This window comes from Heterodontus francisci, chromosome 26 (genome assembly GCF_036365525.1).
Source record: "Heterodontus francisci isolate sHetFra1 chromosome 26, sHetFra1.hap1, whole genome shotgun sequence".
Lineage (NCBI taxonomy): Eukaryota > Metazoa > Chordata > Chondrichthyes > Heterodontiformes > Heterodontidae > Heterodontus > Heterodontus francisci.
The window spans coordinates 71,612,037-71,639,686 of record NC_090396.1 but is presented as its reverse complement, the minus strand read 5'-3'; the positions used below and the strand labels follow the sequence as shown (position 1 = coordinate 71,639,686).

Sequence of the window (27,650 nt, the reverse complement as noted above, 5' to 3'; positions counted from 1 at the left end):
CTACACATAGCACAGAGGAAATGTTGGTTCTTTTTCGGGATAACGTTGACAAAAATTTACATCTAACCATATTATACCCTGGATTCTGGCACTGAAATGGAAAGTGTCCCATTCTTCAATACCTCATTTTGAACTCGCATATTAGTGAGTATTTGGAGAAAGAGGGCATGTTAATGAGAATATCCCTTGGATGGAGAGCCATCATCCAATTAAATGGCAGAATAGGTCAAGGGTCTGACTGACCACCTCCATGTTCCTAAGATACTTACCGTAGTTGTGAAATAGATAAGGTGAGTTGAGAATTGAGGCTAATATTTACAAATTTCCTTTTTTTCCAATGTTTTTCTTCTTCCGCAGGTTAATAAGCTGTATCTCTTTTATCAATTAACTTTGCCTAATGCATCCCCTGTGTTTGAGAACGAGGACATAGTTTGTCACTTGAAGGATAAGAAGGATTTCTATATCCAGAAGGATCATATCACTTCACACACAGATATCTGCAGGTAAACAACCTTCCCCATTAACTAAAATCAATTTTGGATTACACATGGCTGTAAATTTTAAAATTATGCTCTGGATTCAAGGAATGCGGCTTTAACTTAAACTATTTTAACCATCTCTTCATGAAAAGTAGAGTAAAAGAAAAGAAGGTCTTGCATTTATATATCGCCTTTCTTGACCTCAGGATGTCCAAAGTGCTTCACAGCCAATGAAGTATTTTTGAAGTGTAGTCACTGTTCGAATGTAGGAACCGTGGTGGCCAATTTGCGCACAGCAAGCTCCCACAAACAGAAATGTGGAAATGACCAGATAATCTATTTTTAGTGATGTTGATTGAGGGATAAAGATTGGCCGGGACACCGGGGAGGACTCCCCTGCTCCTCTTCAAAATAGTTAGAATTAGAATTAGAATTAGAATTAGAATATTACAGCGCAGTACAGGCCCTTCGGCCCTCGATGTTGCGCCGATCATCTGACCTACACTATTCCATTTTCATCCATATGTCTATCCAATGACCACTTAAATGCCCTTAAAGTTGGCGAGTCTACTACTGTTGCAGGCAGGGCGTTCCACGCCCCTACTACTCTCTGCGTAAAGAAACTACCTCTGACATCTGTCCTATATCTTTCACCCCTCAACTTAAAGCTATGTCCCCTCGTGTTTGCCATCCTCATCCGAGGAAAAAGACTCTCACTATCCATCCTATCTAACCCTCTGATTATCTTGTATGTCTCTATTAAGTCACCTCTCCTCCTCCTTCTCTCTAACGAAAACAACCCCAAGTCTCTCAGCCTTTCCTCGTAAGACCTTCCTTCCATACCAGGCAACATCCTAGTAAATCTCCTCTGCACCCTTTCCAAAGCTTCCACATCCTTCCTATAATGCGGTGACCAGAACTGCACGCAATACTCCAGGTGCGGCCTCACCAGAGTTTTGTACAGCTGCATCATGACCCCGTGGCTCTGAAACTCGATCCCCCTACTAATAAAGGCTAACACACCATATGCCTTCTTAACAGCCCTATTAACCTGGGTAGCAACTTTCAGGGATTTATGGACCTGGATACCAAGATCTCTCTGCTCATCTACACTACCAAGAATCTTCCCATTAGCCCAGTACTCTGCATTGCTGTTACTCCTTCCAAAGTGAATCACCTCACACTTCTCCGCATTAAACTCCATTTGCCATCTCTCAGCCCAGCTCTGCAGCCTATCTATGTCCCTCTGTACCCTACAACACCCTTCGACACTATCCACAACTCCACCGACCTTCGTGTCATCCGCAAATTTACTAACCCACCCTTCTACACCCTCATCCAGGTCGTTTATAAAAATGACAAACAGCAGTGGCCCCAAAACAGAACCTTGCGGTACACCACTAGTAACTAAACTCCAGGATGAACATTTGCCATCAACCACCACCCTCTGTCTTCTTTCAGCTAGCCAATTTCTGATCCAAAGCTCTAAATCACCTTCAACCCCATACTTCCGTATTTTCTGCAATAGCCTACCGTGGGGAACCTTATCAAACGCCTTACTGAAATCCATATACACCACATCCACGGCTTTACCCTCATCCACCTGTTTGGTCACCTTCTCGAAAAACTCAATAAGGTTTGTGAGGCACGACCTACCTTTCACAAAACCGTGCTGACTATCGCAAATGAACTTATTCTTTTCAAGATGATTATAAATCATGTCTCTTATAACCTTTTCCAACATTTTACCCACAACCGAAGTAAGGCTCACAGGTCTATAATTACCAGGGCTGTCTCTACTCCCCTTCTTGAACAAGGGGACAACATTTGCTATCCTCCAGTCCTCCGGCACTACTCCTGTCAACAATGACGACTTAAAGATCAACAACAACGGCTCTGCAATCTCCTCCCTGGCTTCCCAGAGAATCCTAGGATAAATCCCATCTGGCCCAGGGGACTTATCTATTTTCACTCTTTCCAAAATTGCTAACACCTCCTCCTTGTGAACCTCAATCCCATCTAGCCTAGTAGTCTGTATCTCAGTATTCTCCTCGACAACATTTTCTTTCTCTACTGTAAATACTGACGAAAAATATTCATTTAACGCTTCCCCTATCTCCTCTGATTCCGCACACAACTTTCCACTACTATCCTTGATTGGCCCTGTTCTAACTCTTATCATTCGTTTATTCCTGATATACCTATAGAAAGCCTTAGGGTTTTCTTTGATCCTATCCGCCAATGACTTCTCGTGTCCTCTCCTTGCTCTTCTTAGCCCTCCCTTTAGATCCTTCCTGGCTAGCTTGTAACTCTCAAGCGCCCTAACTGAGCCTTCACGTCTCATCCTAACATAAGCCGCCCTCTTCCTCTTGACAAGCGCTTCAACTTCTTGAGTAAACCACGGCTCCCTCGCTCGACAACTTCCTCCCTGCCTGACAGGTACATACTTATCAAGGACACGCATTAGCTGCTCCTTGAATAAGCTCCACATTTCGTTTGTGCCCATCCCCTGCAGTTTCCTTCCCCATCCTACACATCCTAAATCTTGCCTAATCGCGTCATAATTTCCTTTCCCCCAGCTATAATTCTTGCCCTGCGGTATATACCTGTCCCTGCCCATCGCTAAGGTAAACCTAACCGAATTGTGATCACTATCGCCAAAGTGCTCACCTACATCTAAATCGAACACCTGGCCGGGTTCATTACCCAGTACCAAATCCAATGTGGCATCGCCCCTGGTTGGCCTGTCCACATACTGTGTCAGAAAACCCTCCTGCACACACTGGACAAAAACAGACCCATCTAAAGTACTCGAACTATAGTATTTCCAGTCAATATTTGGAAAGTTAAAGTCCCCCATAACCACTACCCTGTTACTCTCGCTCCTGTCGAGAATCATCTTCGCTATCCTTTCCTCTACATCTCTGGAACTATTTGGAGGTCTATAGAAAACTCCCAACAGGGTGACCTCTCCTCTCCTGTTTCTAACCTCGGCCCATACTACCTCAGTAGATGAGTCCTCAAACGTCCTTTCTGCCGCTGTAATACTTTCCTTGATTAGTGCCATGGGATCTTTTATGTTCATCTGAGGGGGGCAGATGGGACCTCGATTAACATCTCATCCGAAAGACAGAACCTTCGACAATGCAGCGCTCCCTCAGTACTATACTGAAGTATCAGCTACCCTTGGAGAGAGAGTCCACTCAGAGTTCTATCTATTACATGAATAGACTTAGGATTTCCCAGTAGAAGGAGGATGATGTAGCAGGTGATACGTTTGGCACCACAAACTGTTGAAGTGACCTCGCGCCACAGGTTATGACTAATTTATAAGTTGTGAGATCTGAAACATTGCTCACTTCTCTTTAATGACATTTCCATTTCTTTGTCTTTCCAGAGAGTTTGTGAAGTTGTTTAGTGATGGGAGTAAAGAACTTGAAAAGGAACTAGAACGCTTCCTACAGAGTCTCATCTCTTACCTTGAGGTATTTATTTCCATGTCAGGTGATGCATGGAACAACCTTAAGAATTTACAAGGAAAACTGAACTGATGCAGTAAAGTTTGCGGTTCCTGATCTCTCCTAATATTGTCACGGTTGCCATGTTGGAATTAGGTTTCCTGATAGCTGGGAATCTGGTTTAGCTCAGCTACAGTAGTTAAATAGAAGTTCCAGGACCACAAGCCAGCAGGCATGTAGCTAAAGCTTCCTTGCCATCCTGCGTGTAACATGGAATTGAACTAATTTGTTTTAAATGAACCTTTCTTCATTTCTCTCTATTTCCGGGTAATCCATTGTCAAGTGGATAGAGGGCACTTGTGTGTGAATAGGAACATAGGACTGTCAGCCCTTTGAGCCTGCTCCGCCATTCAATGAGATCATGGCTGATCTGGTTGTGGTTCAACTCCACTTTCCTGTCTGCCCCCCATAACCCTTGACTCCCTTGTCTATCACAAATTTAACTCATCTTTGAATAAATTCAATGATCCAGCCTCCATTGCTTTCAATAAGATGACCTCTCATTCTTCTAAACTCTAAAGAATTTAGACCCAACCTGTTGAACCTTTTCTTCATAAGATAAGCTATTAATCCCTGGAATTAGTTGAGTAAATTTTCTCTGAACTGCTTCTAACACAGTTATATACTTTTTCTAATAAGGAGACCAAGGCTGTACACAGTACTCCAGATGTGGTCTCACCAAGGTCCTGTACAGCTGCAGTAAAAATTTCCCTACATTTATACTCTATTCCTCTGCAATAATCATGATTGATTAATATGCTTTCCCTAGTGTGGGAATCACTCAGATAGGTCAAAGAGGAACCTTTTTTAGTAGCAGAAGCAAAATATTGCGGATGCTGGAAAACACTCAGCAGGTCAGGCAGTATTTGTGGAAAGAGAAATGGAACTAACATTTCAGATCGATGACCTTATATCAGAAATATTCACCAGGAATATTTTTCTCTTCAGGACCATTATAGTGGTGGTGTGTTGGTCAGCAGGAGGAATCTTGCTTCAGTAACTGTAAATCCTCCAGGAATGGGGAGGTTGTGTGGTCAGTAATTGGCTGTCCTGTTGTAATACGGAACAGGTTGGTCGAAGTGCAACCTAAGGTGTCAACAAATAGTTGCACTGAACTGGATAATAGCAATTGTATCAAAATCCCTGGCACACTCCTTCTAAGACTTTTCGAATGCCAGCACTTGTGATGCTTTGCCTTTATTTTTAAATTTACGCCTATGTTTCCAGGATGAAGTTGCGCTGAAAAGGTTTTTAAAATTGGAGGGTGTTGCAGAATTGCCAGAAGATGAAGCAAAGTGGGAAGTACCTAGAGCCTCAGAGATGAGACCGGATCCACCGCGACTTCCAGGTAATTGTCAAGAATAGAGTTGAGACGTTCTTTACTGTTGTGTGTCTGCTTCAGGTTGACTGACAGTCGTGGTATCTGTATTAGTGAAGTTTCACATCAGTCTGTCACATTACAGAACACACAAGTTTCTTCATTATCTTTCTGTCCTCCCCACCTAGTAGAGTGTTCCCCTGTAGGAGAATCTCATTATATCACAGTAGCAAAGGAAATGTGAGACCAAGTGGTTAGTAGTTAGAACATGCAAACAAACAATGCAGATTGTAGATTGAGCTTGAAAGCAGCCCAGTGTGTGGCAGGTAATCGATTCAGTTTTATACAGTCTAAACAACTTCCATAAGTTGTAAGACAAAACCAAAGCCATTGGTAGCATTACTACTGAACCAAGTCCAAAATCTTTGGCTGGGTTTCAATTTTGTCTGATTAAGCTCTTGTGAAGTACGTTGGAGTGTTCTCCTACATTAAAGGTGGAATACAAATGTGAATTATTATTGTTTCCTAGTATATTCTGTGTTTTTTTTTTAACATGTCGTCTTTGCCTCTGTCTTTGGTAGATCTCGCAAGTACGCTGTGGTATTGATGGGGAAATGAATTAAATCCACAAAGGAGAGCTGTTAGACTAGCAATGTATAAATGCTCTTTCAGGAACTGTTTATACACATGAAAATGGCAGCTCGCCCAGCTGAACCTACTAATGAATCTTGAGGGAGTTGAAATTAGCTCACTAAGATGTGTTCTTCCATCCTGCAACCGTTGCTAGGAGATATGTGACTCCAGCTCCCAGGGCATGATTCTAATTCCCCTCATCGCTCCTCTCAAGGGAGGGAGGGATGGTTGGGTGGCTGCAGTATCTTGCTTCTAATTACTGTCTGTCCATGGCATCTGAGATCTCGAATTAAATACACAAGAACCGTGCATGTGAACCTGTTTCCTGCTCGGTGGTGCCATGTTTCAGCACCCTCGTGTTGCATGGGCTGTTTTAGATTTACCCAGAAGTGTAGTCAGTCACTATAGTGTAGAGGGTTCATCCTTGATTGTTTGAGCAGTATGATGCTTGTGGTTTTACACTTTACCATGCAGTGAGCTTCCTGCCAGGCTACAGGGAGAATTGCCTTTGACTACTTTGCTACCATTTATAGTAATATATTGCCAAAAGGTCTGAGAATGGGTTGTTAGGCTGCCCAGTTATGTGCAGCAGTATAGAGAGAAAGGGTTTAAAAGAAAACTTGTAAACTGTATCTATTGTGTGACAATTTTCTCCAATTATTTTCACATATAAAGCAACTATTCCAATACAACACCAAACTGAAAACTACAAAGAAAACCAGGAAAGCAAAGACAACAAAGCTGATGGGGAGAAGACATTGGCAAGCTGGCCTCCCAGATCATCCCTTCATGGTTTTTCTGACGGAACATCAAGTAAGAAATACCACTGCTTGCATGGTTGAAGGGGGGAAATGAGGAAATACCCTGCTTAGACTGTACAATAACTTTTTGTACAGAGTAATGGGAGTGAGTTTCAGGCTGTAGTCATAATTGAAGGGCTCCAGTGCTCTAAGTGGTGAGATTGAGATTCACATGATTTATTGTCGTCTCAATCCTAGTTGTAAATTTTCTTTTACTTTTGATTTCATTTTTAAAAAAAGTTTTATCAGAAATGCACTTCCTGAAAGGGTGATGGAAGCAGATCAAATCGTAACTTTCGAAAGGGAATTGGATATATACAGTACTTGTAAAGGAAGCATTTGCAGGGCTATGGGGAAAGAGCAGGGGGAGTGGAACTAATTGGATAGCTCTATCAGAGTCAGTACAGGCTAATTCGATGGATTGAATGGCCTCCTGTGCTGTTATGAGTCTTCAAAAAATTTTTAATTTCTAACATTAACAGAAAAGGCTTGAAATAAACAAGTCAGTCAGCACCTGTGAAAAGATGGATTAATGTTTTGAGTGGGTAACCTTTGCCAGAGCACAAAAACATTAGCCTTTCTCAATAGATACTGATCAACCTGATATGTAATTCCAGCATTTCCTGTAGTTGCTTCAGTCCTGTGCTTTTTAAGTCATGTCAGCTGTTTATTTCAACATATTACTGTACTGCCTCAACAGATGACAAGAAATCAAATGGATTAAACACAGGATAGTAAGAGCTGCACTTTGAGTATTGTACTAGAATGTGTCCTAGTTTAAATCCTGTAGGTTACCTGACTCCACCTGAAAAGGTTGAATCCTGTCTGATTTCTCCTAAACACCCATTTTGAGGCACTGTATGTAGTACCTTGCTGGAGTAGAACAAACCAGGAAACTGCAAATCTGAACTGAAAACAGGAACAGCTGGAAATACCCAGCAAGTCAGTCAGCATCTGTAAAGAGGAAGAACAGGTTCTGGCACTTTATCAGTACATGCTGGTGTTTATTTTACCTACTTTGTGCAGAACCAGTGGCTACAGATGACGTCAATTTTTGGAGAGGAGATCCCTGGTACTCCTCAACCCCGCTGAGATGCCAAGAGCCCTTTTGTTATCCATCCAATTGGCCAATTTCGACATTGTGCAGACAGGGTTATCCCTGCACATGTCCCAGCGCACTACCCACTAGCGCAGCCCCACATCACCCTGCCTGAGATCAGGAAACTGAAACATTCCTGCTCTGTTCAATACAGTGTATTTACCTAAAGGGCAGCCAGCAGGAAGTATTTACAGTGGCTGACTATGAACTTGCAGTTGGTGCACAGGTGACGCACTGTGTTTATTCCAGAATGCACTTCGACAGAGAGTGGAATCTCTATTTTAGAACAAAAGTAACAATCTCTTGTGAAGAAATTAAATTCTGCCTAATGAACAGAATAATCTGGATCTCCCTTTTGCTTGCATTCAATCCCCTCAGGTATATAAGTTCCCAGTGGGGGTGTTCTCTAGCTGCGCTAGGAGCTAGACTGATAGCTCATTGAGTGAGGAAGCACAGATGTGTTCCTGTGCTCTTCCACTCAGAGGTTATAGTTCATTAATACATCAGTGCTTTAAACTGCCCCAAGGTGTAGTGCTGACTTCACAATCCTCACTGTCATCTGTTCAGTAAGGCAGAGTTCTGATGAAAGATCATCGACCTGAAACATTAATTCCTTTTCTCTTTATACAGATGCTGCCAGGCCTGCAGAGTATTTCCAGCATTTTCTGTTTTTAACCAGAATATAACTACATTGTACAGTGTTGTGTGGCTGTGAATAATTTTGAAGGTTATTTTTGGTTGGGTGGGGGAGAGGTTATTGGACTGCTGACAACTGTTTGTTTTCCTCAGATAAAGCTGCAGAAGCTGTCTTAAGAATGTGGCCTCCTCCTGCACCCCCTTCAGGCTCTAGTGATAACCTGCCTGCTGGTAATCACCAGCATCACCATCCTCCTCCACAGACTGGTGAGTCTTGGGTTATGATAACGTAGGAGTGGGCACTGCATTCATTAGCAAACACATCTTCTGCTGCATCTTCCCACCAACAACGCTCCTCTCTCCCAAGTACAATGCATCATTAGTCTGAGCAGGCCAGAAACTGAGTGTTGAGTGTCCCAGAGCTATTGGACACAACCCAGGGGACACAGTTCCCTTCTGGCTTTTTAATGGCTTAGCTCTTTATTAGTTGTGCCTCTCAAATGAAAAAAGGGGGCAGTCTTGTTTTGGTCACCCCCCTCCACTTCATGCTGGCTGACCTGCATTGGCTGCCGGTCCAGCAACACCTCAATTTTAAAATTCTCATCTTTGCTTTCAAATCCCTGTATAGCCTCGCCATTCTCAATCTTTGTAGCCTTCCCCAGCCCCACAGCCCCCCGCAATCTCTATTTCTGGCCTCTTGCATGCATCACCAGTTTTTCCACGATTGGTGGGTATGCCTTTAAATGCCTGAACCTTACGCTGTGGAATCTGCTCCCCAAACCTCCTCTGCCTCTCTCTCTCTTCCCCTCCCACCCCCTTAAGACTCTCCTTTAAAACTTCCCGCTTTTGGACACCTGTCTTAATATGGCTAAGTGTCAAATTTTATTCGCTAACTCTCTAGGAAATGCCTTAGGATGTTATATAAATGCAAGTTGATGTTGCTTCACTGTTTCCCCTTAGAGAAGCAGTTAGAAACCAGAACTGACCCACATATGAATCCATATGTCTGTTCCATAATGTCACTAAACTGCAGCAGAGTTTCTGCCCCTTAAACCACATCATTACTTTAAGTAACGAGACCTGTACAATATACTGCTGTGGAACTGCGAAGATCCAGAAGAGTTTGAGTGCGCTAACTTAGCAAATATTCTCTCCAACTTTTCAGCCCACAGTGTTTACAGTTAATCATTCTGCTCTGTGTCTCTGAACACCCCCAACATAGGTAACTCGGTGTGCATTCAAAACACATACTTTCTAAACTGTTATTTCTGATTGATCTGATGGATGCATCTTGAAAATAAAGTCTTTTTTAAAATTTACAACAGTTGCTTAGAAGTGTAATATTATTCTAAACTAGTCTTTGTCTACATAGCAACAGTGACCACAAAGGATTTTCATTGGATGTGAGGTGCTTTGGCATATCCTGTGAATGTGATTGTGTGCAATATAATGCAGCTTTGTTCTTTCTAACCTTTCAATGGGATGTCCAAGAAGAAAGACTTGCATTGATGTAGCGCCTTATCCGACCTCAAAGTCCCAAAGCACTTCGCAGCCAATAGATACTTCTGAAGTATAGTCACTGTTGTAATGTAAGCCAAACTTAACTTGAAATTCCATTAGATGTTCCCCACACTTCTTAATTCCTCTAAATTAATATCTAACTGGGATGGAGTTTGATGGGGAAAATTAAACCCTGTAGTGAGTAGTTCCAATATCCAAGGTCATCCTTTGTATGCTAGCCATTGCGAGTGTGTTTCCGTGTAACCAGCTGTTAATTTTTTTTTTTTGTTATTTTCTGGATTTTCTTGAACATTGGTGGTGATTCTTGTTAGTAAAGAAAGTTTTTCCTTTTATCTAGATGACAAACATAGAACCCTGAGCACCGGCACCAAGGCCAGTGGGGAACCTACTCCGTATCTGGAACGGCAGAACAGTCAGGGCCGGCCTTCAGTCGCAGGTAAAGAAACAGTTTAAGATCAGAAACTAGTATTTTCTCTTCATTCTCCTCCATATCTTGGTGTCAAAGACAGTATTGTTTCCATCAAGTAAAATGAGGAAATAAAGAATTTGCATTGATATAGCACCTTTTAAAGTGCTTTACAGACACTTAAGTAGTTTTGAAGTGCAGTCGCTGTTTTAATGTAGGAAACACAACAGCCAATTTGTGCACAGCAAGCTCCCACATAAACGGTAATGTGATAATGACCAGATAATCTGCTTTAGTGATGTTGATTGAGAGATAAATATTGTCCGGGACACTGGGAGAACTCCCTGTCATTTAGTCAGTTTAAATCGAAAAATAGTCATTTTACTGAATGTTTGTTTCTAGTGTGGAACATCACTTGTGTGTCTGGATATGGCACATAACAAATCCCTGATTTGCGATACATAATGCCAATGAGCATGTCTCCGTGCCTGGAGCACATTCATAAAATCTGCTCCATTATATTTTCATTGCTAAATGAAAACGCTAACAAATTTAGTTCTAAGTTAATATAGAAATTCAGGAGAGATCGGACTAAAAATGAAAATTATTTCTAAAACTAAAACGACACTCATCTGTTTGCAACTTTGGAGAAGACATTCAGAAAACAAAGCAGACATCAGTCCCAGTTAATTACTTGCTGTGGCTCTTAAGCTGCTTGGGATATGAAACAATAATTAGGATATTTCTGGAACCATAAATTTTGAATGAAATTTGGGAAAACTAGACTGAAAATATAGAAAGCGGAAACCAGATATGTGACTGAATTTTTTTCCCCTAGGAATAAATTTCTTCCAAGGGCTATGAATAAAATAAGGCTCAGATATAAGGCTGATTCTATTCCTCTAACTAAAACAATGCTGGTGGCAGGTGACCTTCTCCCAGGCATCTGCCTGTACTGGGACACCCCAACTATGGGCAGCTCCCTCCCTCTCCCCAATTAAGGAAGTGTCTGAACTCTGCTTTGAATAGTGGAGATAAGGGAATCTATGTGGTGGTAGGAAAATTCAAGACTGTGAACCCATGTTTTGTTTGGGCAATGGGGGGGAATTCTGCAACTTCCAGCATTACGTAGTTAATCTTATATAGTGTTTACAGCTAAGAAACAGGCCATTTGTTCAACAGGTCTGTGCCACAGAAGCCTCCACCCACGCTATTTCATCTAACCCCCTTCAGTATATCCTTTGGTGAATTATCTGTCAGTGCTCCTGTTGGAAATAGAGGAAAACGTGAAGGAAACCCAGTGTACGCAGTCCTTGCAGTTACTTTCTAAAGTTGTAGAAAGACCATTAAGGAACAATAAACAAAAGTGACTGACAAAACTGGGCGAGGGGAAGACAAATACTGTGCAGTCTAACCTGAAGGGTCATGGCACAACTATAGTTATAAATTGCAGCTTTCTAATGCTTTGCTAGTAAATAAGCACGTCAGGAGATTGTTGACGGAATGAGCTGCAGAATGAGGTAAGACAGAATTTCCTCTTGGTGAGCTGGCCAAGGTTGGAAGCTCTCATCACAAGCTCAGGGACAAATTACCTGGATTTCCCACCCATTCATTTTAATGGGTAGAAGATTGTCAGCTGTTGGTCCCATATTTGGAATGAGAGCTTCCACTCTGCTAAACGCTTGCGTTAGAAAAGAATATCTGCCTCTTATGGTCTTTAAAATTATCTCAGCCATGAGAGTGTAAGTTTCAGATGTTTGAAATGTATTCACATGTTCAATTTATCCTCAGCAGTACATGTTGAGCCATCGGCAACTTCAGAGCAGAAGATGGCTTCAAATCAGCTTGAACCAGTTTGCCCACAGCCCATTACTGCAAACCAAACCCAGGACCATCCCCCTGTTTCTGCAAGTGACCATACAAGGTATGACACCACGAGTCAAAGTCAGGGAAATAGAGCTGCCACAGTTCAGTAGGATGAGGATTTGTGCCCACTAACTGTCCATGTAGATTATTTGATCTTGATTATATTGGGAGGGTTTGATCTACAAAGAGGAATGCTCTGTCTCCCAGGTATGCTGTCAGAAGCTACGGGTGCAATGGGCAGAAACCCAGGAACTGGTCTCTTGATCATAGACTCTTACAGTACAGAAGGAGGCCATTCAGCCCATCATGCCTGTGCCGGCTCTTTGAAAGAGCTATGCAATTAGTCCCACTCACCTGCTCTTCCCCATAACCCTGCAAAATTTTCCCCTTCAAGTATTTATCCAATTCCCTTTTGAAAGTTATTGAATCTGCTTCCACCGCTCTTTCAAGCAGTCCATCCAGATTAAACTTGGTGTTAAGAACACAAGAAATAGGAGCAGAAATTGGCCATACAGCCCTTTGAGCCTGCATTGACATTCAACAAGATTGTGGTTGAATTTCTATATCAACTCCACTTTCCTGTTCTCCCCACATTCCTTGATTCTCTTAGTGCCCAAAAATCTAAGTTTTAAAAATACTCAATGACTGAGCATCCACAGCCCTCTGGGGGAGAGAATGGCAAACATTCACAACCCTCAGTGCAGATATTCCTCCTCATCTCAGTCCTAAATGATCGACCCTCATTCTGAGATAACTCCTAGTTCTAGGCTCTCCAGTCAGAAGAAAGAACCTCGCAACATCTACCCTGTCAACCCTTCTATGAATTTTATACTAAAAATTCTCATGGCCTCTTTGGTCCCTTTGCCAGTTACCTTAAATCTGTGTCCTGTGGTAACTGACCCTCCTGCCAGTGGAAATAGTTTCTCCCTATTTCCCCTTAGCTAAACCCTTCATAGCCCCTTGATTACAGCTGCAGGTAGAAAAGCAATATTACAATAAATGAGCAAAACAAAATTTCATCTGGTCAGTTGGCCATGAGAGATGGAGGGTCCCAGAAAGGTTTTGGGTTCCTATCTTGATCTGTTAGATAATGTCAACCAGCACTACAGTTGTTGCTACAATCAGCTCAACAGTCATCCATATTTTACCGCAGTGGGTGTTTTGAGTGTCGGGGAAGATATGATTAAGCTTAATCTGCAGATGAATAGTTTGATAATACCTGCTGTCAAGGCTCATCATAGAGGAGAGCCACCAGAGTAGAATAGCAGAACATGTCAGGCACCCATGGGCAGTACCCCCATTGAATACTCAACAGGTCTGGCAGCATCTGTGGAGTGTTTCTAGCATTTTGTTTTTATTTGAGTAATGGAAAGCTTTGGTATGATTTAATTTGATTAGTATAATTTCCTGGAGAATTTATCCCCTTTCTATCCATTCTCTACTCAGCACCACAAATGTGTTAAGAGAAAGGCCATTTTAACCTCGTTAGAATAAAGTGTGTGCAGGAGGTAGGACCAGGGATGAGTCTTGTGTTTTACAATTATTATTTTCTCTGTGTGCTGAGCAGCCAGCAATCAGGGGTATCAGTGACCAAGAGCAACTACTTCAATGGAGCTGCTGCAAACACTTCCCGACGAGCCGTTCCCCTAGACACCCCAGTGTGGACAAAAGAGCAGCCGCATGAGGAAGTGTTGGAGGAGCTCCCAATACACAGCATGGTGGAAAAGCCACAGGAAGTCATCTTCAGCGAGGACAAGACTGAGAATTGTGCCATTGGAGAATGGGGGGAGCGCCTGGTCTACGCCTTCCTGATGCACTGGAAGGAGAGCGACAGTGAGCACAAACCGAGGGACGTGATGTGGGCAAACGAGAACGGGGAGAGTGGTCTGCCCTACGACTTCAAGGTCACGTTCACCTCCGTCACTGACAAACAGGTGGAAACTTTCATCGAAGTTAAATCAACAATCAAAGCTGAGAAGAACTTTGTGCAGCTCTCAGCTCAAGAAGTGGACCTGGCCTTACAGGTCAGAGATCGTTACCATCTGTACAGAGTATATAAGGCAGGAGACTCTCAGCATGTTCAGCTGTGTCGAATCAAGAACTTGGCACAGTGTCTACACGAAAAACAACTCGAATTGTTCCTGTTTGTTTAAGTTCCGCACTGATTTTATAGATGTCCATTGTTAGATTTTTATTATGTATGTATTATGTAAATGAGCAATAATTGACAAGAGGGAGTTGGGAGGATTAAGTCCTTTTTAATAATGTTTTGCACATTTTCATTGTGGGTATATATTCAAAAAATGTTTAATCAGCTTCCTGTTCAGTGGAAACCTTGTTTGGTACATGATTTTTTAAAAACATTTTATTCAGTCTTATCCTGCAACTCTGCAATCAAGCAACCAAACTGATTTGTTGTAATTACTAAAATCAATGTGTCTACAAATTTAGTTTGTCTTAATTTTATATATTTTAAAATTAATTCTGCAGCTGGGGCAATCACTAGCATTTACTGCCCAATCTCATTGCCCCAAGATGCTAGTAAGAGAGAATCATGCTCAGCTACTTCAGAGGGCAGTTTTATTACTGAGACTAGGTAAGGACAGTAGGTGTTTGACAATTGTATAGGCTCAGGGTCACTTCTATTTATTTACATTTTTTTTTAAAAAGCAATACTGAAGCTGCTGGAAATCCTCAGCTCAGGCAGAAGCTGTAGAGTGAGAAACCACGTTAAGGTTTCAGGTCAATGACCTATTAGTTCTGAGCTGAAACCTTAAACTTTCTCTCTACAGTTGCTTCCTGACGAGTATTGCCCACACTTTCAGGTTTTTTTTTAATCTGGAAAAGTGAAATAAAAACAAATTCTCACTATCCACAGTGAGATCTGAACTCATTTTCTGGCTTTCAACACAAGGCTTATAGGGATAATGAACATTTATAAATACCCATCTTAAGCTCAGACTACCTGGACTATAATTTCACTGAGAAAATTGGAGCTACTAGAACAAGCAACTGAGTGCAGGTTCAGAACTGTTCATTAATCAAATGAGAAATTACTACTCAACACATCTACAAACTAGTGTTTCATACTTTTAATACAACTTATGGATATGGCAGAAAAAAACAATGTACAGATTTCATGCTGAAGTATCAAAGAGCTTCTCAATCATTTCTTCAACCTGTTCCACTCTATATTTTATATATTTTTCAGTATTCTTGGTAAAGGGAACATTTGAATACCTGCAGAAGTTAATGAATACAATTGTTAATACAGCAGTGAAGAGAAGCTTACACAGAAAACTGTACCATCAATCTGGAGTCATTGCCCATTGAGTTTTATTTCTGTGAACTTCATGTCAGCATTTGTGTGTGTCTCACACACACTCTACCCAAAGTTATTCCCAAGCTGTTGATCCAAGATTTCTGTTTCTAGGTCTTACCTGCAGACAGAATCCCATAAAAGGAGTTAAACACTCAGGTAGATTTTCCTGGGAATACTGGATCACACATGCACCCAATACAGGAGAATCCAGCAGAAACAACGTGCTGTTAAATAGCATCTTTCATGACCTCTGGCCAACTCAAAGCACTGAAGTACCTTTGAAGTGGTGTCACTGTCATAGGAATTGTAGCAGACAATTTGCAAACAGCAATGTGATATTGGTTGGTATCAAGCGCATGGGAAAGGCTTCCACTTTTATGTCCAGACTGGCCAAGAGAGTGTGGGAAAATGGCACACTGACACGGAACACAAAAGTCCGAGCGTATCAAGCCCGTGTCCTCAGTACCTTGCTCTACAGCAGCAAGGCCTGGATAATGTATGTCAGCCAAAAGCGACGTCTCAATTCATTCCATCTTCGCTGCCTCTGGAGATTCTTTGGCATCAGGTGGCAGGCCCGTATCTCCAACACACAAGTCCTCGAGGCGGCCAACATCCCCAGCATATACACCCTGAGCCAGCGGCGCTTGAGATGGCTTGGCCATGTGAGCCGCATGGAAGATGGCAGGATCCCCAAAGACACATTGTACAGTGAGCTCGTCACTGGTATCAGACCCACTGGCCGTCCATGTCTCCAGTTTAAAAGACATCTGCAAACGCGACATGAAGTCCTGTGACATTGATCACAAGTCGTGGGAGTCAGTTGCCAGTGATCGCCACAGGTGGCGGGCAGCCATAAAGGCAGGCTAAAGTGTGGTGAGTCAAAGAGACTTAGCAGTTGGCAGGAAAAAAGACAGAAGCGCAAGGGGAGAGTCAACTGTGTAACAGCCCCACCAACCAATTTGATCTGTAGTGCCTGTGGAAGAGCCTGTCACTCTACAATTGGCCTTTGTAGCCACTCCAGGCACTTACCCATTGTCTCGAGACAAGGAGGCCAAAGAAAAAGATTGGTTGAGCGATAGCAGGGAGAATTCCAGTGCTCCTCTTTGGAATAGTGTTTTGGACTCATGTCCACGCAGACAGGGCACACACACACTCCTCCCTGGCCTGGTTTCCTGTATTCATTGCTACCCGGCACAGGAACTGATTATTTTGCACCTGTTTCTTGCACACAATGACCAACTCTTACCTCTGCCAGAAGACTCGATAGGCCACAGTTACATTTTCCTTCTGTGAACGCCTGATTTTATCCCTTTGTTCCTTGTCTGGGATGGCCCAGGATTTCTGGATTTTGCACAGTTCTTCTAGTCCATCATTAAATGCCTTAGAAAAATAAACTAGTCTTATTTCAAATAAATTAATGCTTTCCAATAGCAAAGCCCTGGCCACAAGAAAGTGAGTTCAGGCCTGTCCAGTAACACACAGTGCTGAATCTGTGGGCCAACCCATATCTCAGCCAAAGCACAATTCACTCTAGTCCAAAGGGGATGCTGTGCTCACTGCAGCCACCCACACCTCCAGTCAGTTCTGTTCACAATTATTTCCTGTGATTTTTTGTAATGCTTTTATTCAGTGTTTGTGCTCTTAGTTATTTTGTATGTTAAAAGATATTAAACAGAGATAAGCTGCCTGTCGACATTAAGCATGCATCTCAAAGCTGCTCTAAACACTGCTCAACAGGTAGGCAGCAGCTGTCACTGCAGATGCCTTCCTGAAGTCTGCCCTGTAAGCACTGGCACTGTCCTTTTGATTTGAACTTCTCAAGTCAGGACAGGTTTAAAATAAAGGCTATTTTGTAAAGAGAGGGGCAGTTACAGCAGCAGAACAAAGCTGGGGAGGGATGGGACAGTGTGTCAGAGCCTCGTTGCCTTGTCCAGGGGAAGGCCCAAAATTTGTTGCAATAACTTGTACTTTTACAGCACGGTTAACAAAATGAAACACCCGCAGGCACTTCACAAAAGAGGGTGAAGTTATTACAGGTGCCTGTAAGCATACGGAAGTGGGGGGAGGTAGTAAGCCACAGGAGTTTAGGAAGATATCACAAAAAAAAAATTATTACACATCAATTCCCCCTTACCTTAAATCGATCTTTAATTGCCTGCCTTTCCTTATCTTTTAACTGGAAAAGTAAAACAGATTACTCCAGTAAATCACTGTGGAGACCATGTTTACATAGATTACTGGTAAAAAGAAACTGCTGTTCACTATGATCTAAATCAGGCAGGATTCAAATGGATTACTTGCCCCGCAGACCAGGAAGTCCCAGGTTCAGCCCTTGGTACGTGCAGAGTTAGTTATCACAATGTATTAAGGGTTACAAAACCAAAGTGAGTAAAACCAGTTAAGATACAGATGAACCACGGATCTAATAGAATGGTGGAACAGGCTCAAGGAGCTGAATGGCCTTCTTCTGTTCCTATGTTCAGCTGCAGCAACTGTTGGAATTGCTACAATCAGCAATGTCTCCTGAGCTTAAAAAAAAAAGTCAGCCAAAGTTCCCATATCTTATTGCTGCCTGGTGTCCCAGTCCCAGCTGCTGTGGTGATCAGTTGAGGACAGGATCACGTTACAGGGCAGACTCACCAACCATCATTTGAGTTACAGTCACGTGGGTGAGGTACCAGAGGGTGTGAAGCACTTGTGGATCTGCACCCCAAGACAGTCATGAAAGTCAGGAGTGGAGGGAAGAAAGAGCTTGGGAGGAGACTACAGTAGGTGGTAAACTCAGCAAAGGTGGCAAGACAAGAATTTTAAACCCCTTTAACAAAAATTAAAGGAACTTACTTTTGTTCCTGACTGGAAGGCAGGCATGTTACCCTCAGTAATGGGCGTTGTAACCTTTAACCAACTGTAAAAATAGGGTTACATGTTAAACAGGTAAATCTTTGCTGTACATCGGAGCCCATTCTCCCAAACTTTCACAAAAAAGACAAAGGGGATGCTCCTGCACCAGATTACTGCTCCTGCAGATGCTGACCCTTCGCGAGAGTGTGGTTCTAGCTGCCCAGGCTCCTTCCTCCCCTAAAGTGGCCTCCAAGGAAGAGTGGATGTCAGCAGCCTATCGATTGTGAAGGGCAATCACAGCCAACAGCAACAAATTGCATTTATATAAGGTCTTTATTGCTGAAAGAGCTTTCATCTTGCACTCATCAGGACAGACGCAAGAATGCCAATTTCAAAGGGATCAACAATTTACGCTGTAGGAGAAAAGGGTCCTGATTGGTTGGGCATGGCCATGGAGATTGCACCAGGGAACTATTGTCCCCCACACTTTAATTCAAAAAAGGCAGAATGCCTGGACATGTTCCTTTTGGCTGCAGAGGACAGATCCCTGTGTATGAATATATGTAGCTTCTAGCAAGTTTAAGAGAGCCCGACTGATGATCTTAAATTGTTTAGTGTAATTCTTAGCACACTCAAGGTTGTTTGGCAAGTGCTGTCCAATCACATCTAATGTTAGGCATTGTGTTGCATTTTGGCAGCTGATTGAGTACACGCAGTACTCCGCCTATTGCGAGCAACTGAAGGGAAGTGCTGTTTGATACGATCTCCCAGTCGTTGGGGGACACAGCCTGCAGAATGTCTTTTTGGCTTGACGGCAGCATCCTGTCAGTGGAAAATACCGTTGGTATTTCTACTGCCTTTAATATAGTAAAACATCCCAATGCACTTCACAGAAACATTCATAAATTGATACAGTACAAAAAGAGGCCATTCAACCATCGTGCCAGACAAAGTTGTAGGTTTTAAAGGAGTGACTGAAAGGCAGAGAGATTTAGGGAGGGAATTCTAGAGCTTAGGGGCTAGGCAGCTGAAGTCAGCCACCAATGGTGCAATGATTAAAATCTAGGGTGTGCAAGATGCCAAAACAGGAAGAGCGCAAGAGAACTTGCAGGGTTATAAGGCTGGAGGAGGTTACAGAGATAGGGAGAGACAAGGCCATGGAAGGATTTGAAAACAAGGCTGAGAATTTCAAAAATTGAGGCAATGGAAGACCAGGACAGCTCTGGAATTGTCGAGTCTAGAAGCAGCAAAAGGCATGGATGAGGGTTTCAGCAGATGAGCTGATCCTGTTCACCTCACCAGACACAGGTGTACTTTCAGCATATTCACTGGAATGACGTGACCAGTACTAGCCCACAGGTGCCTTCTGGGACCTTGAAAAATAGCCTGATCAGCAGCTGCTTTAACTACAGCAGGCACAAAAACTGAACTGGATTTTCCCTCGAGCCTGGGACTTTCAGGATCTAGCTGGCTCAGCTGCTCATTCCCTTAAGTAGCTCAGCTGTTTGGAGAAACATCTAATAAGTTCTTTTCTCCTTTTATAACTCACTGTCAGGATGTGGGCGTTGGTGGCATGATCAGCATTTATCACCCATCCCTCATTGCCCCTCGAGAAGGTGGTGGTGAGCTGCCTTTTCAATATAATGGAGTGGCTTGCTAAACCATTACAGAGAGCAGTTCAGACTCAACCACATTGCTGTGGGTCTGGATTCACATATAGGACAAACTGAGTTAGTACGGCAGACTTCCTTCCCTAAAGGACATTAGTGAACCAGATGGGTTTTTATGACGACCAATAGTTATATTGTCACCATTACTGAATTTAGCATTTTGTTCCTGATTTTTATTGAATTAACTAGAATTAAATTCCCCACTGGCCTGATAGGATTAGAACTCAAGTCTCTAGATTAGTCCAGGCCTCTGGATTACTATTCCAGTAACATAACCACTATGCTACCATATCCCTATAATTGTGGGCACAGAATCAAGCTTTGCTGTGTTGCCTCCAGAATCAAATAGCAGATAAATATAATGGAGAACAGGATCACTTTGGCAAGGGACAGAGATCTGTTGATGTCTGGAACTGTCCCAGCACAAGTCAATGTCTTTGGAGAGTAGAAGGACAACAACAAAATACAACAGAATAGTCTGAGAGTTACCTGCGCTGATAAATCTGGAGCTGCTCTTCAATGTGTCCCTTGTATGCCTTGTCTGGGTACTTCTGAGTTATTGCTACAAGTTGGATTAATTCAGACCTGCACAAACATCACAGACTGGAAATGAGCTGAACTAGCTTTCAACTGGTAACTAACAGCACGTAGCTACAAACTACATTAGTTACTTTAACTACATCACTGTAAGAATGTAAAGGGCAGCTCCAATACATATAAAAACTATAAGGTACAGCAGTATTGTCATCAGGCATTTAAAGAGAATTGGTCCAACACATTACAGCCCAGACAATAGCCTGTGGTCCAGGGCAGGAGGGCCCAAACAACAAGTCCTGGGCAGGTGAGTGTGTCATGAGCACTCGCAAAATGGTGGGTCTTGGCTACAGGTTTTCACTGAGCTAGAGTGGGATACATTTCACAAAACTATTCTACAGAGAAGGAACGAGAATGGAACATTGGAATCAGCATTTTTGTTTCACTTATGCAGTTTTATATTTGACATCCTGAGGACATAGAACACAATTATCACAAACTTACTTCTCCAGGGATTTGAGGATGTAATTAAAGTTATTGAGAAGGAAGACAGCACCCAGAGCAGTGTCTTCATAAACCTTAGCCTTGCTGTGCAGGTTCAGTTGCAAGTTACCGAGTATTTTGCCTACAGTAAGAGAGGGAACAGTTTTAAAAAGAACAGAGTAAAAAGCTGCAGAAATAAATTCCTTTTGAAAACAACCATCTACATACAATATACAGGAGCCTGGTCTTTATTCTCTCGACAACTTCTCACTGGCACTGTCCCTCAATGGTTCAGTTTCACCAGTAACTCACCCCAAGTGCCTGGTGTATACGTGGGGTTCAGGGGAGTGCTGGCAGGATATTTTTAACAGTGGGGGCCAGACTACCACTGTCCCCACCAGACTGCCCTGCACACACATCCCAGCAGGTCAGTACACTGGTCACCTATGGATCAGATATGATTTTCATTACTGACAGCCACAGGTTGTTGCTTGGGGAGGGGCATCAAGGGATATGGAGCAAAGGTTGGTGAATGGAGTTGAGGTATAGATCAGCCATGATCTGATAGAACAGGAGAACAAACTCAAAGGACTGAATGACCTCTTCCTGTTCTTACGTTACCATTTCCAATACAATTTGGCAGCGATCAGGAAACATCTCCAATGAAATCCCAAGCCTCAAAATCAGTCAGTATAACATGGACAAAGCTTAGCATTGACACATCATCTACCTAACTTTGGGGTTTCTTGCCTGTGTCTGAAGGTCATGGGTTCGAGTCCCACTCCAGAGACTTGAGCACATATTCTAGCTGCCACTCCCAGTGCAGAACTGATGGAGTGCTGCACTGTCAGAGGTGTTGCCTTTCAGATGAGACATTAAACTGAGGCCACGTCTGCCTTCTCATTTGGACTATAAGATCCCATGGCACTATTTGAGTAACAGCAGGAGTTATCCCCTAGGGTCCTGACCAATATTTATCCCTCAAACATAATCACTAAAAACAAATTATCTAGTCATCATCACGCTGCTTGGGGAGCTTGCCGTATGCAAACTGACTCTCTCCGTTTCCTATATTACAACAGTGAATACACTTCAAAAATAAGTGATAGGCTGTAAAGCACTTTGGGACATCCTGAGGTTGTGAAATGGTGCTATATAAATCCTAAACTGAACAGGCCAGCAAGGAGATGAAACAAACTCTGACACAGTCTCAACCCACAACATAGTGGGGGAAAGTCACAATATAAAGCTCAGAGTTCAGCACTAATTAAACATAAAAAGCACTTATGTCCCACCCACTCATGCTAACATCCCTCTTGAACCTTCATTGGAGGCTTCCCATCTAGCTTTTGCATTGTTAATGTGATTCATAGGATACCAGAGTCATGCAAGTAATGTGGGAAGTGGAAAGATTATGGTAAATGTAATAGAGCAGTTCTCCACAAACTTGAGTTAAGGTCTCATGCCCACATCTCTGTCCTGGGTCTGCTGCAGTGTTCCAGTGAACATCAATGCAAGCTCAAGGAACAGCACCTCATTTACCGATTAGGCACACTACAGCCTTCCAGACTGAACAATGAGTTCAATAGTTTCAGAGCATGACTGGCCCCTTTATATTTTTAATTTTGACTATTTTATTTCATCATTGTGCCTGCCCACTGTTTTTTTCATGTTTGTGCTTTTGCCTAGGGCTGTTCATTATTCTGTCATTCAACACCCTCTCTGCATTAATGCTTTGTCTTTCACCACACCATTAGCACAATCTTGCCCTGTGACCTCTGTCAGTTAATCTCTCCAGCCCTCTGTCCAAGCAACACCTTGCCTTTTGTTCTCTTTTCTCCCACGCCTGCTTTTTTTTTTGCTTAAAACCTATTACATTTCTAACCTTTGCCAGTTCTGATGAAAGGTCACTGACCTGAAACGTTAACTCGGTTTCTCTCTCCACAGATGCTGCCGGACCTGCTGAGTATTTCCAGCACTTTGTTTTTATTTTAGTTAAGGCTCAGTGTTCGGGCAGAATACAGCAAACTACTCTACACCCAACCTGAGCAGGGAAAACACTTCATACTGGATATGTAAAAAGAGCAATATCACAATATTAACACCCTAACTGAGCACAAAAACTTATCCAGCTTTTTAATGAATAAAACCAGGTTGCCAGAGATTAGATAGAAAATCTATTTTTCCATTCCCTGCATAATCAAACCCTAATTGCACACTTTGTAAACATTGTGGCTTGGTAAAATTATACAGTGTCCAATCTGCTACTGAACTCTGAAAGCAATTGTTCCATTTCTAAATATGAAAAACTGCACATGAAGGTAATAAACTGCTCATGTATTTGTCGCCTTATAACACACATTAGACTCTCATTTTACATGCACACAAGCTCTGGTGCCAGAATCTCATGCTCAGAAACACTGCTGTGATAATAGCCAACAGATAAGTGTTCATGTGAAATTCTTTTGTTGCGACAAATCTTGCTCAAGGTAAATTGGATGGGATGAAGTTTTCTACAGACAGCTGCATTGTGTTCAGAACAATGCATTTTCTACTGCTAAAAGTGGGCCTCTGTTCCTATAAGCTCATGTTATGTAAACACAGGCATCAGTCAACATTTAATTGTTTGGACAGGAAAAAGTGCTTGAATTTTCTGCCTGCAGGTCAGAAGCACCCAATACTAAATGACTGGATCTATTTCTCTTATAAAAAGATTGATTTGTGTCTGTTATTGTGTGGCAGACACGTTTATCAGAATAATGAGGAAGCATCCTGGTGCAAAACAGGAACATTTCCTGGTGTTAAAGCACACACAAAATTAAACACACTTATACTGCTTCTAAAGAGACTTGAACTTTTGGTGCAATCTTACTATTGACCAGGCAACTTTAAACATTTCAAATACTTGGGCAAAACACAGTGCAACCTTGCTGTAAAACCAATACTCACAGATGTAGTTACTGAGGAGCCTCCTGTTGAAATCAGGGTTGTAGGCACTGGTAGAGGAACCAATCTCTGCAAGTCAACCATTTCCAGTGTCCATTATAAAACCAGAATACATACTATCCACACACCTCTCCCAGTACTTCCTCCACTATCCCCTCCTTCCCCATGCACCATCTCTCAACAGGAGAGCACACAGGAACAACTTGATTCCAGGTTTTAGATCTTCTGCAATACTCTTGACACAGGCTGCTTTGCAAGATGTATCGGCAGTCCATGTGTGCAGAGGAGGAGTGCTCTCCTTCCTGTTTTAACCCCCTGTCTACGCAGCTCCCTCCAAACTGTGATCAGGAGGTTTCATAAAATGTTCCATTGTGCAATTCTGCAGCAACCGGGTTTATTTTAAAATGTACAAGGATTAAAATAGCCAAGAGGGAATGATTTCAAGCGGAAGAGATAAAAGAATTCCAGCAAACCTTATTAAAATGGTAATGTATAGTACCTACGCGTTTACTTCACTCCCCACCCCACCCAACCCTGCTACGAATGGGACCCCTCAGGATAGATGCCCATGGACAATTATTTTCTGTCATCTCACCCAAGTGGCCATTCATTTGTGAGATCTTAAGTGTCACTAGGCTATTCTCCCTTTTCCCGGGTGCGTGGGTGATTTTCAGTCACTGATAACCATCCCCAGATGTTGCCACACACACACTTCCCAGAAGGGTCACTGGGTAAAAACCAGGCCCAGGCTGACATCTTACATTGATGCACACTGTAGCAGACGGGATTCAAATCTGGGATCTTCCAGAATGAACGTATCATGTTCCACTTTGCAGCTGCCAACCAGGCCTTTAGGAAGCATTATTCAATAATTAACCCCCAGTAACAGTGTAAAAAAGACAAGCAGTTGCCCAAAATAAAAATCAAAAACCCTAATTTTCAGCAATTTACGCGTTAGATTTCCCTCGAATCTTGAGCTATTGTCCTCACCAATCTGTCCCCCAGCTTTATAGAGACAGGTAATTTTCAAAGAGAACACTGCTAACAAAATGGAAGTAATGGACACAGTTTAAAACAACATTGATCCCAGTGAAATAATATAAACTGATGGACAGATGCCAGGGATGGACGGACTTGGAATTCCAGTAACTCACCTCTGGGATCTAAAGGAATATTGTAAGTGTCCCCCAGAACTACAGATGACAGCAGAGCAAAGAGAAGTGCAAAATTGAAAAGGGTTAGAAGTCCATTAGTTCAGAAAGAGTAAAGTAATTAAACTGGACTGGTGGTTAGGGAGCAGGTACAACAGTGGAGAGGCGGGGTGGGGGGGGGAGAATTAGGGAGCAAGCACAACAGCGGAGAGGCAGGGGAAATTAGCAGGTACAACAGCGGGGGGGGGGGGGGTTTAGGGAGCGGGTACAATACTTCAAGTAAAAAGCAAGAAAAATCAAAGGCAATAAAAAGATGAGTATTAATTAGTTTCTAAACTAAATGCCTTTTTGAGAGGCTAAGTTTTTAACATCTGCAATGATTTTAATTTCAAGCCCAACTGAAACCTGAGCCACAGCTCTTAGAAAATTGAAATCTAAAATCAGCAAGTTTTTTTTTTCCCCCCCAAGGTGAGATCTGTTCAGTTGTTGTGTGGGAAAGTCTTGATGATCTGTGGGTCACGGTGACCTCTCCCAATGCCAATCTTGCCACCGTAACGCACATTTGGGAAGCAACAGCAGCCAGTGGGTGACTGAAAGATATTGCCTTGAACCAGAGTTATTTATCCAAATGCACAGGTAGAAGGATGAAATACGCCACAGCAGACAAAAATCATAGCAAGGCCCACGCCTTTCATTCCACCGACTCGTATCCGTAAACACACTCACCCTGAGATGCCAACATTGCACTTGCTGTATCCTGGAAATCCAGCAGTTGTTGAAGGAATAGTATCGCCTGAAGAAGAATGCAGTGGCTGTTATTGCCTCAAAAACAACTTCCACTCCCTCTGCCCCACTCTCCTGAACACTGGTTCACAATGGGGTTTGGTTCCATGGGCCAAGGGTGCCCTCCAGCTCCTCATGACTATTCTTCATCTGCAGGTCTATTCAGAGGGTGTGGGTAAGCTATCCCATCTACTTAAAGCACGAGGCACTGGATGTCGATTAACAGAGAGAACCCAAGCAGGCTGGGTTTCCTTTTTCTACCCCCAGGGGACTCTGGCTCACAATTGTGGTACCCCCACCACAAGATTATCTAACCCAGCACAGACTGGAGATTTAGCTGACCAGTATAACTCAATTACACAGTGTCTTTACCAATTGAACAATGGGACAGAATGTTCCATCATATCTACTTCTCAAAGTCACATGCATTTTAGACTGTACCCTAAACACCAACAAAAACTATACAAATAACAAGACTATACAAATACTTTTAATGCCGTGCCAACGTACATTACTGGTCAGTTCATGGACAGTTCCATCCTTGGGCATATTGTACTCTTTGTCTGGGTCATTCTGAGGAGGAAGGAAAAAGAATCAGTAAAAGGAATCCATGCCCCTGCTTAGAATAGCAAAATCGACTTAGAATGGTGGCAAGTAATTTGTTTAAAGTTCGGTCTCTAAACAAAAGCCAGAAGGTGTTTTTGTTCCGAACTAGAGGTTTTATTAAGAAGCTACAATGTAAGAAATAAAGATGTTAAAATACGAGGGGTCGAGCCTGGCTTCAACAAAGTTATCGATCGTGAATGGCTTTGTAATAACACTTGAGTGATTCTGTCTTACTCTGAGAAATGCTCTAATATGCACAATACCAGTCTTGACATGTACGTCATCAGTTCTGACAGGACCTTGAGCTTGGGGCTGTATGAAAATCAATTTCACTGTCTAAAGCCCAGCACACATCCTGATGTTTTCTACACAACCCACAAGACCAGAAACAGATCACAATGCTTCTTAAACCACCACTTAAATGCAAGCTATAGAGACAGGACATCTCATGACATGGACACATTATTACAAAATGTAAGCAATTTTTAGCTGAAGGTTGACAACACAGAAGGCGGTTTTCTGCAGACAGCCTGCAAAAACTGCTTTAAAAGAACAGTGTGAAACATTACTGACTCACCACCTACCTTAATACTATCTGCAAACTCTTCCAGTGCTTTTGCTCCTGTCGTCTCCATGGAAGTAATGAGTACTGGCAGCTTATTCTTGGTGCCGGCGGCTGTACCCTAGATGACACAAGCATTACCAAAAATGTGTGGTGGAGCACGTGTCTGTAAAAGGTTTCAGCCCCATTTCCACCCACACCACCAACCCCCCCATTTCCAAAGGGAAGACAGCAAATGCAATTGTGGGTTGGCGTCGCCATCACCTAGGCTGCCCAACAATCCACGAGTTTGAGGCTGGTTGCTGGGCACAAGGTGGCACCTGATCAGACGATATTCACTGCAGAGTGGTACCCTGACTGGGGCGCTGCTGTACCAGGGGCTGGGGTGGGGGGTCAGGACAGAGCCCACCGTTCCTTACATCAAATGATTCCAATCTTTGTAGTAGAGGTGTGGGGGGCAGTGGTGGTTCGGAGGT

At 42.7% G+C, this 27,650-nt stretch overlaps 2 protein-coding genes across 12 annotated transcripts in view; one reads left to right on the top strand and one right to left on the bottom strand.

The window, feature by feature from the left end:
- The window catches only part of wu:fj29h11 (uncharacterized), a 161,848-nt gene extending 147,126 nt beyond the window's left edge, over window positions 1-14,722 (top strand). For 4 of the 5 annotated variants that reach the window (XM_068058559.1, XM_068058558.1, XM_068058561.1 and 1 more), the window contains 8 exons: window positions 358-503; window positions 3,877-3,964; window positions 5,225-5,345; window positions 6,624-6,761; window positions 8,637-8,750; window positions 10,342-10,440; window positions 12,202-12,334; window positions 13,844-14,722. In XM_068058559.1, the coding sequence (XP_067914660.1) occupies window positions 358-503; window positions 3,877-3,964; window positions 5,225-5,345; window positions 6,624-6,761; window positions 8,637-8,750; window positions 10,342-10,440; window positions 12,202-12,334; window positions 13,844-14,429 (1,425 nt within the window). In that variant the 3' untranslated portion in view covers window positions 14,430-14,722. The remainder of the gene's footprint in view (window positions 1-357; window positions 504-3,876; window positions 3,965-5,224; window positions 5,346-6,623; window positions 6,762-8,636; window positions 8,751-10,341; window positions 10,441-12,201; window positions 12,335-13,843) is intronic. The other variant, XM_068058560.1, reaches the window with a different exon arrangement.
- exoc7 (exocyst complex component 7) overlaps window positions 14,476-27,650 on the bottom strand; it is a 43,417-nt gene continuing 30,242 nt past the window's right edge. For all 7 annotated transcript variants that reach the window (XM_068058564.1, XM_068058565.1, XM_068058566.1 and 4 more), the window contains 10 exons: window positions 27,197-27,295; window positions 26,517-26,579; window positions 25,950-26,016; window positions 24,076-24,141; window positions 21,148-21,268; window positions 20,599-20,694; window positions 18,440-18,503; window positions 17,733-17,774; window positions 16,845-16,978; window positions 14,476-15,516 (listed from right to left, as the gene is read on the bottom strand). In XM_068058564.1, coding sequence (XP_067914665.1) covers window positions 15,414-15,516; window positions 16,845-16,978; window positions 17,733-17,774; window positions 18,440-18,503; window positions 20,599-20,694; window positions 21,148-21,268; window positions 24,076-24,141; window positions 25,950-26,016; window positions 26,517-26,579; window positions 27,197-27,295 — 855 coding nt within the window. In that variant the 3' untranslated portion in view covers window positions 14,476-15,413. The remainder of the gene's footprint in view (window positions 15,517-16,844; window positions 16,979-17,732; window positions 17,775-18,439; window positions 18,504-20,598; window positions 20,695-21,147; window positions 21,269-24,075; window positions 24,142-25,949; window positions 26,017-26,516; window positions 26,580-27,196; window positions 27,296-27,650) is intronic.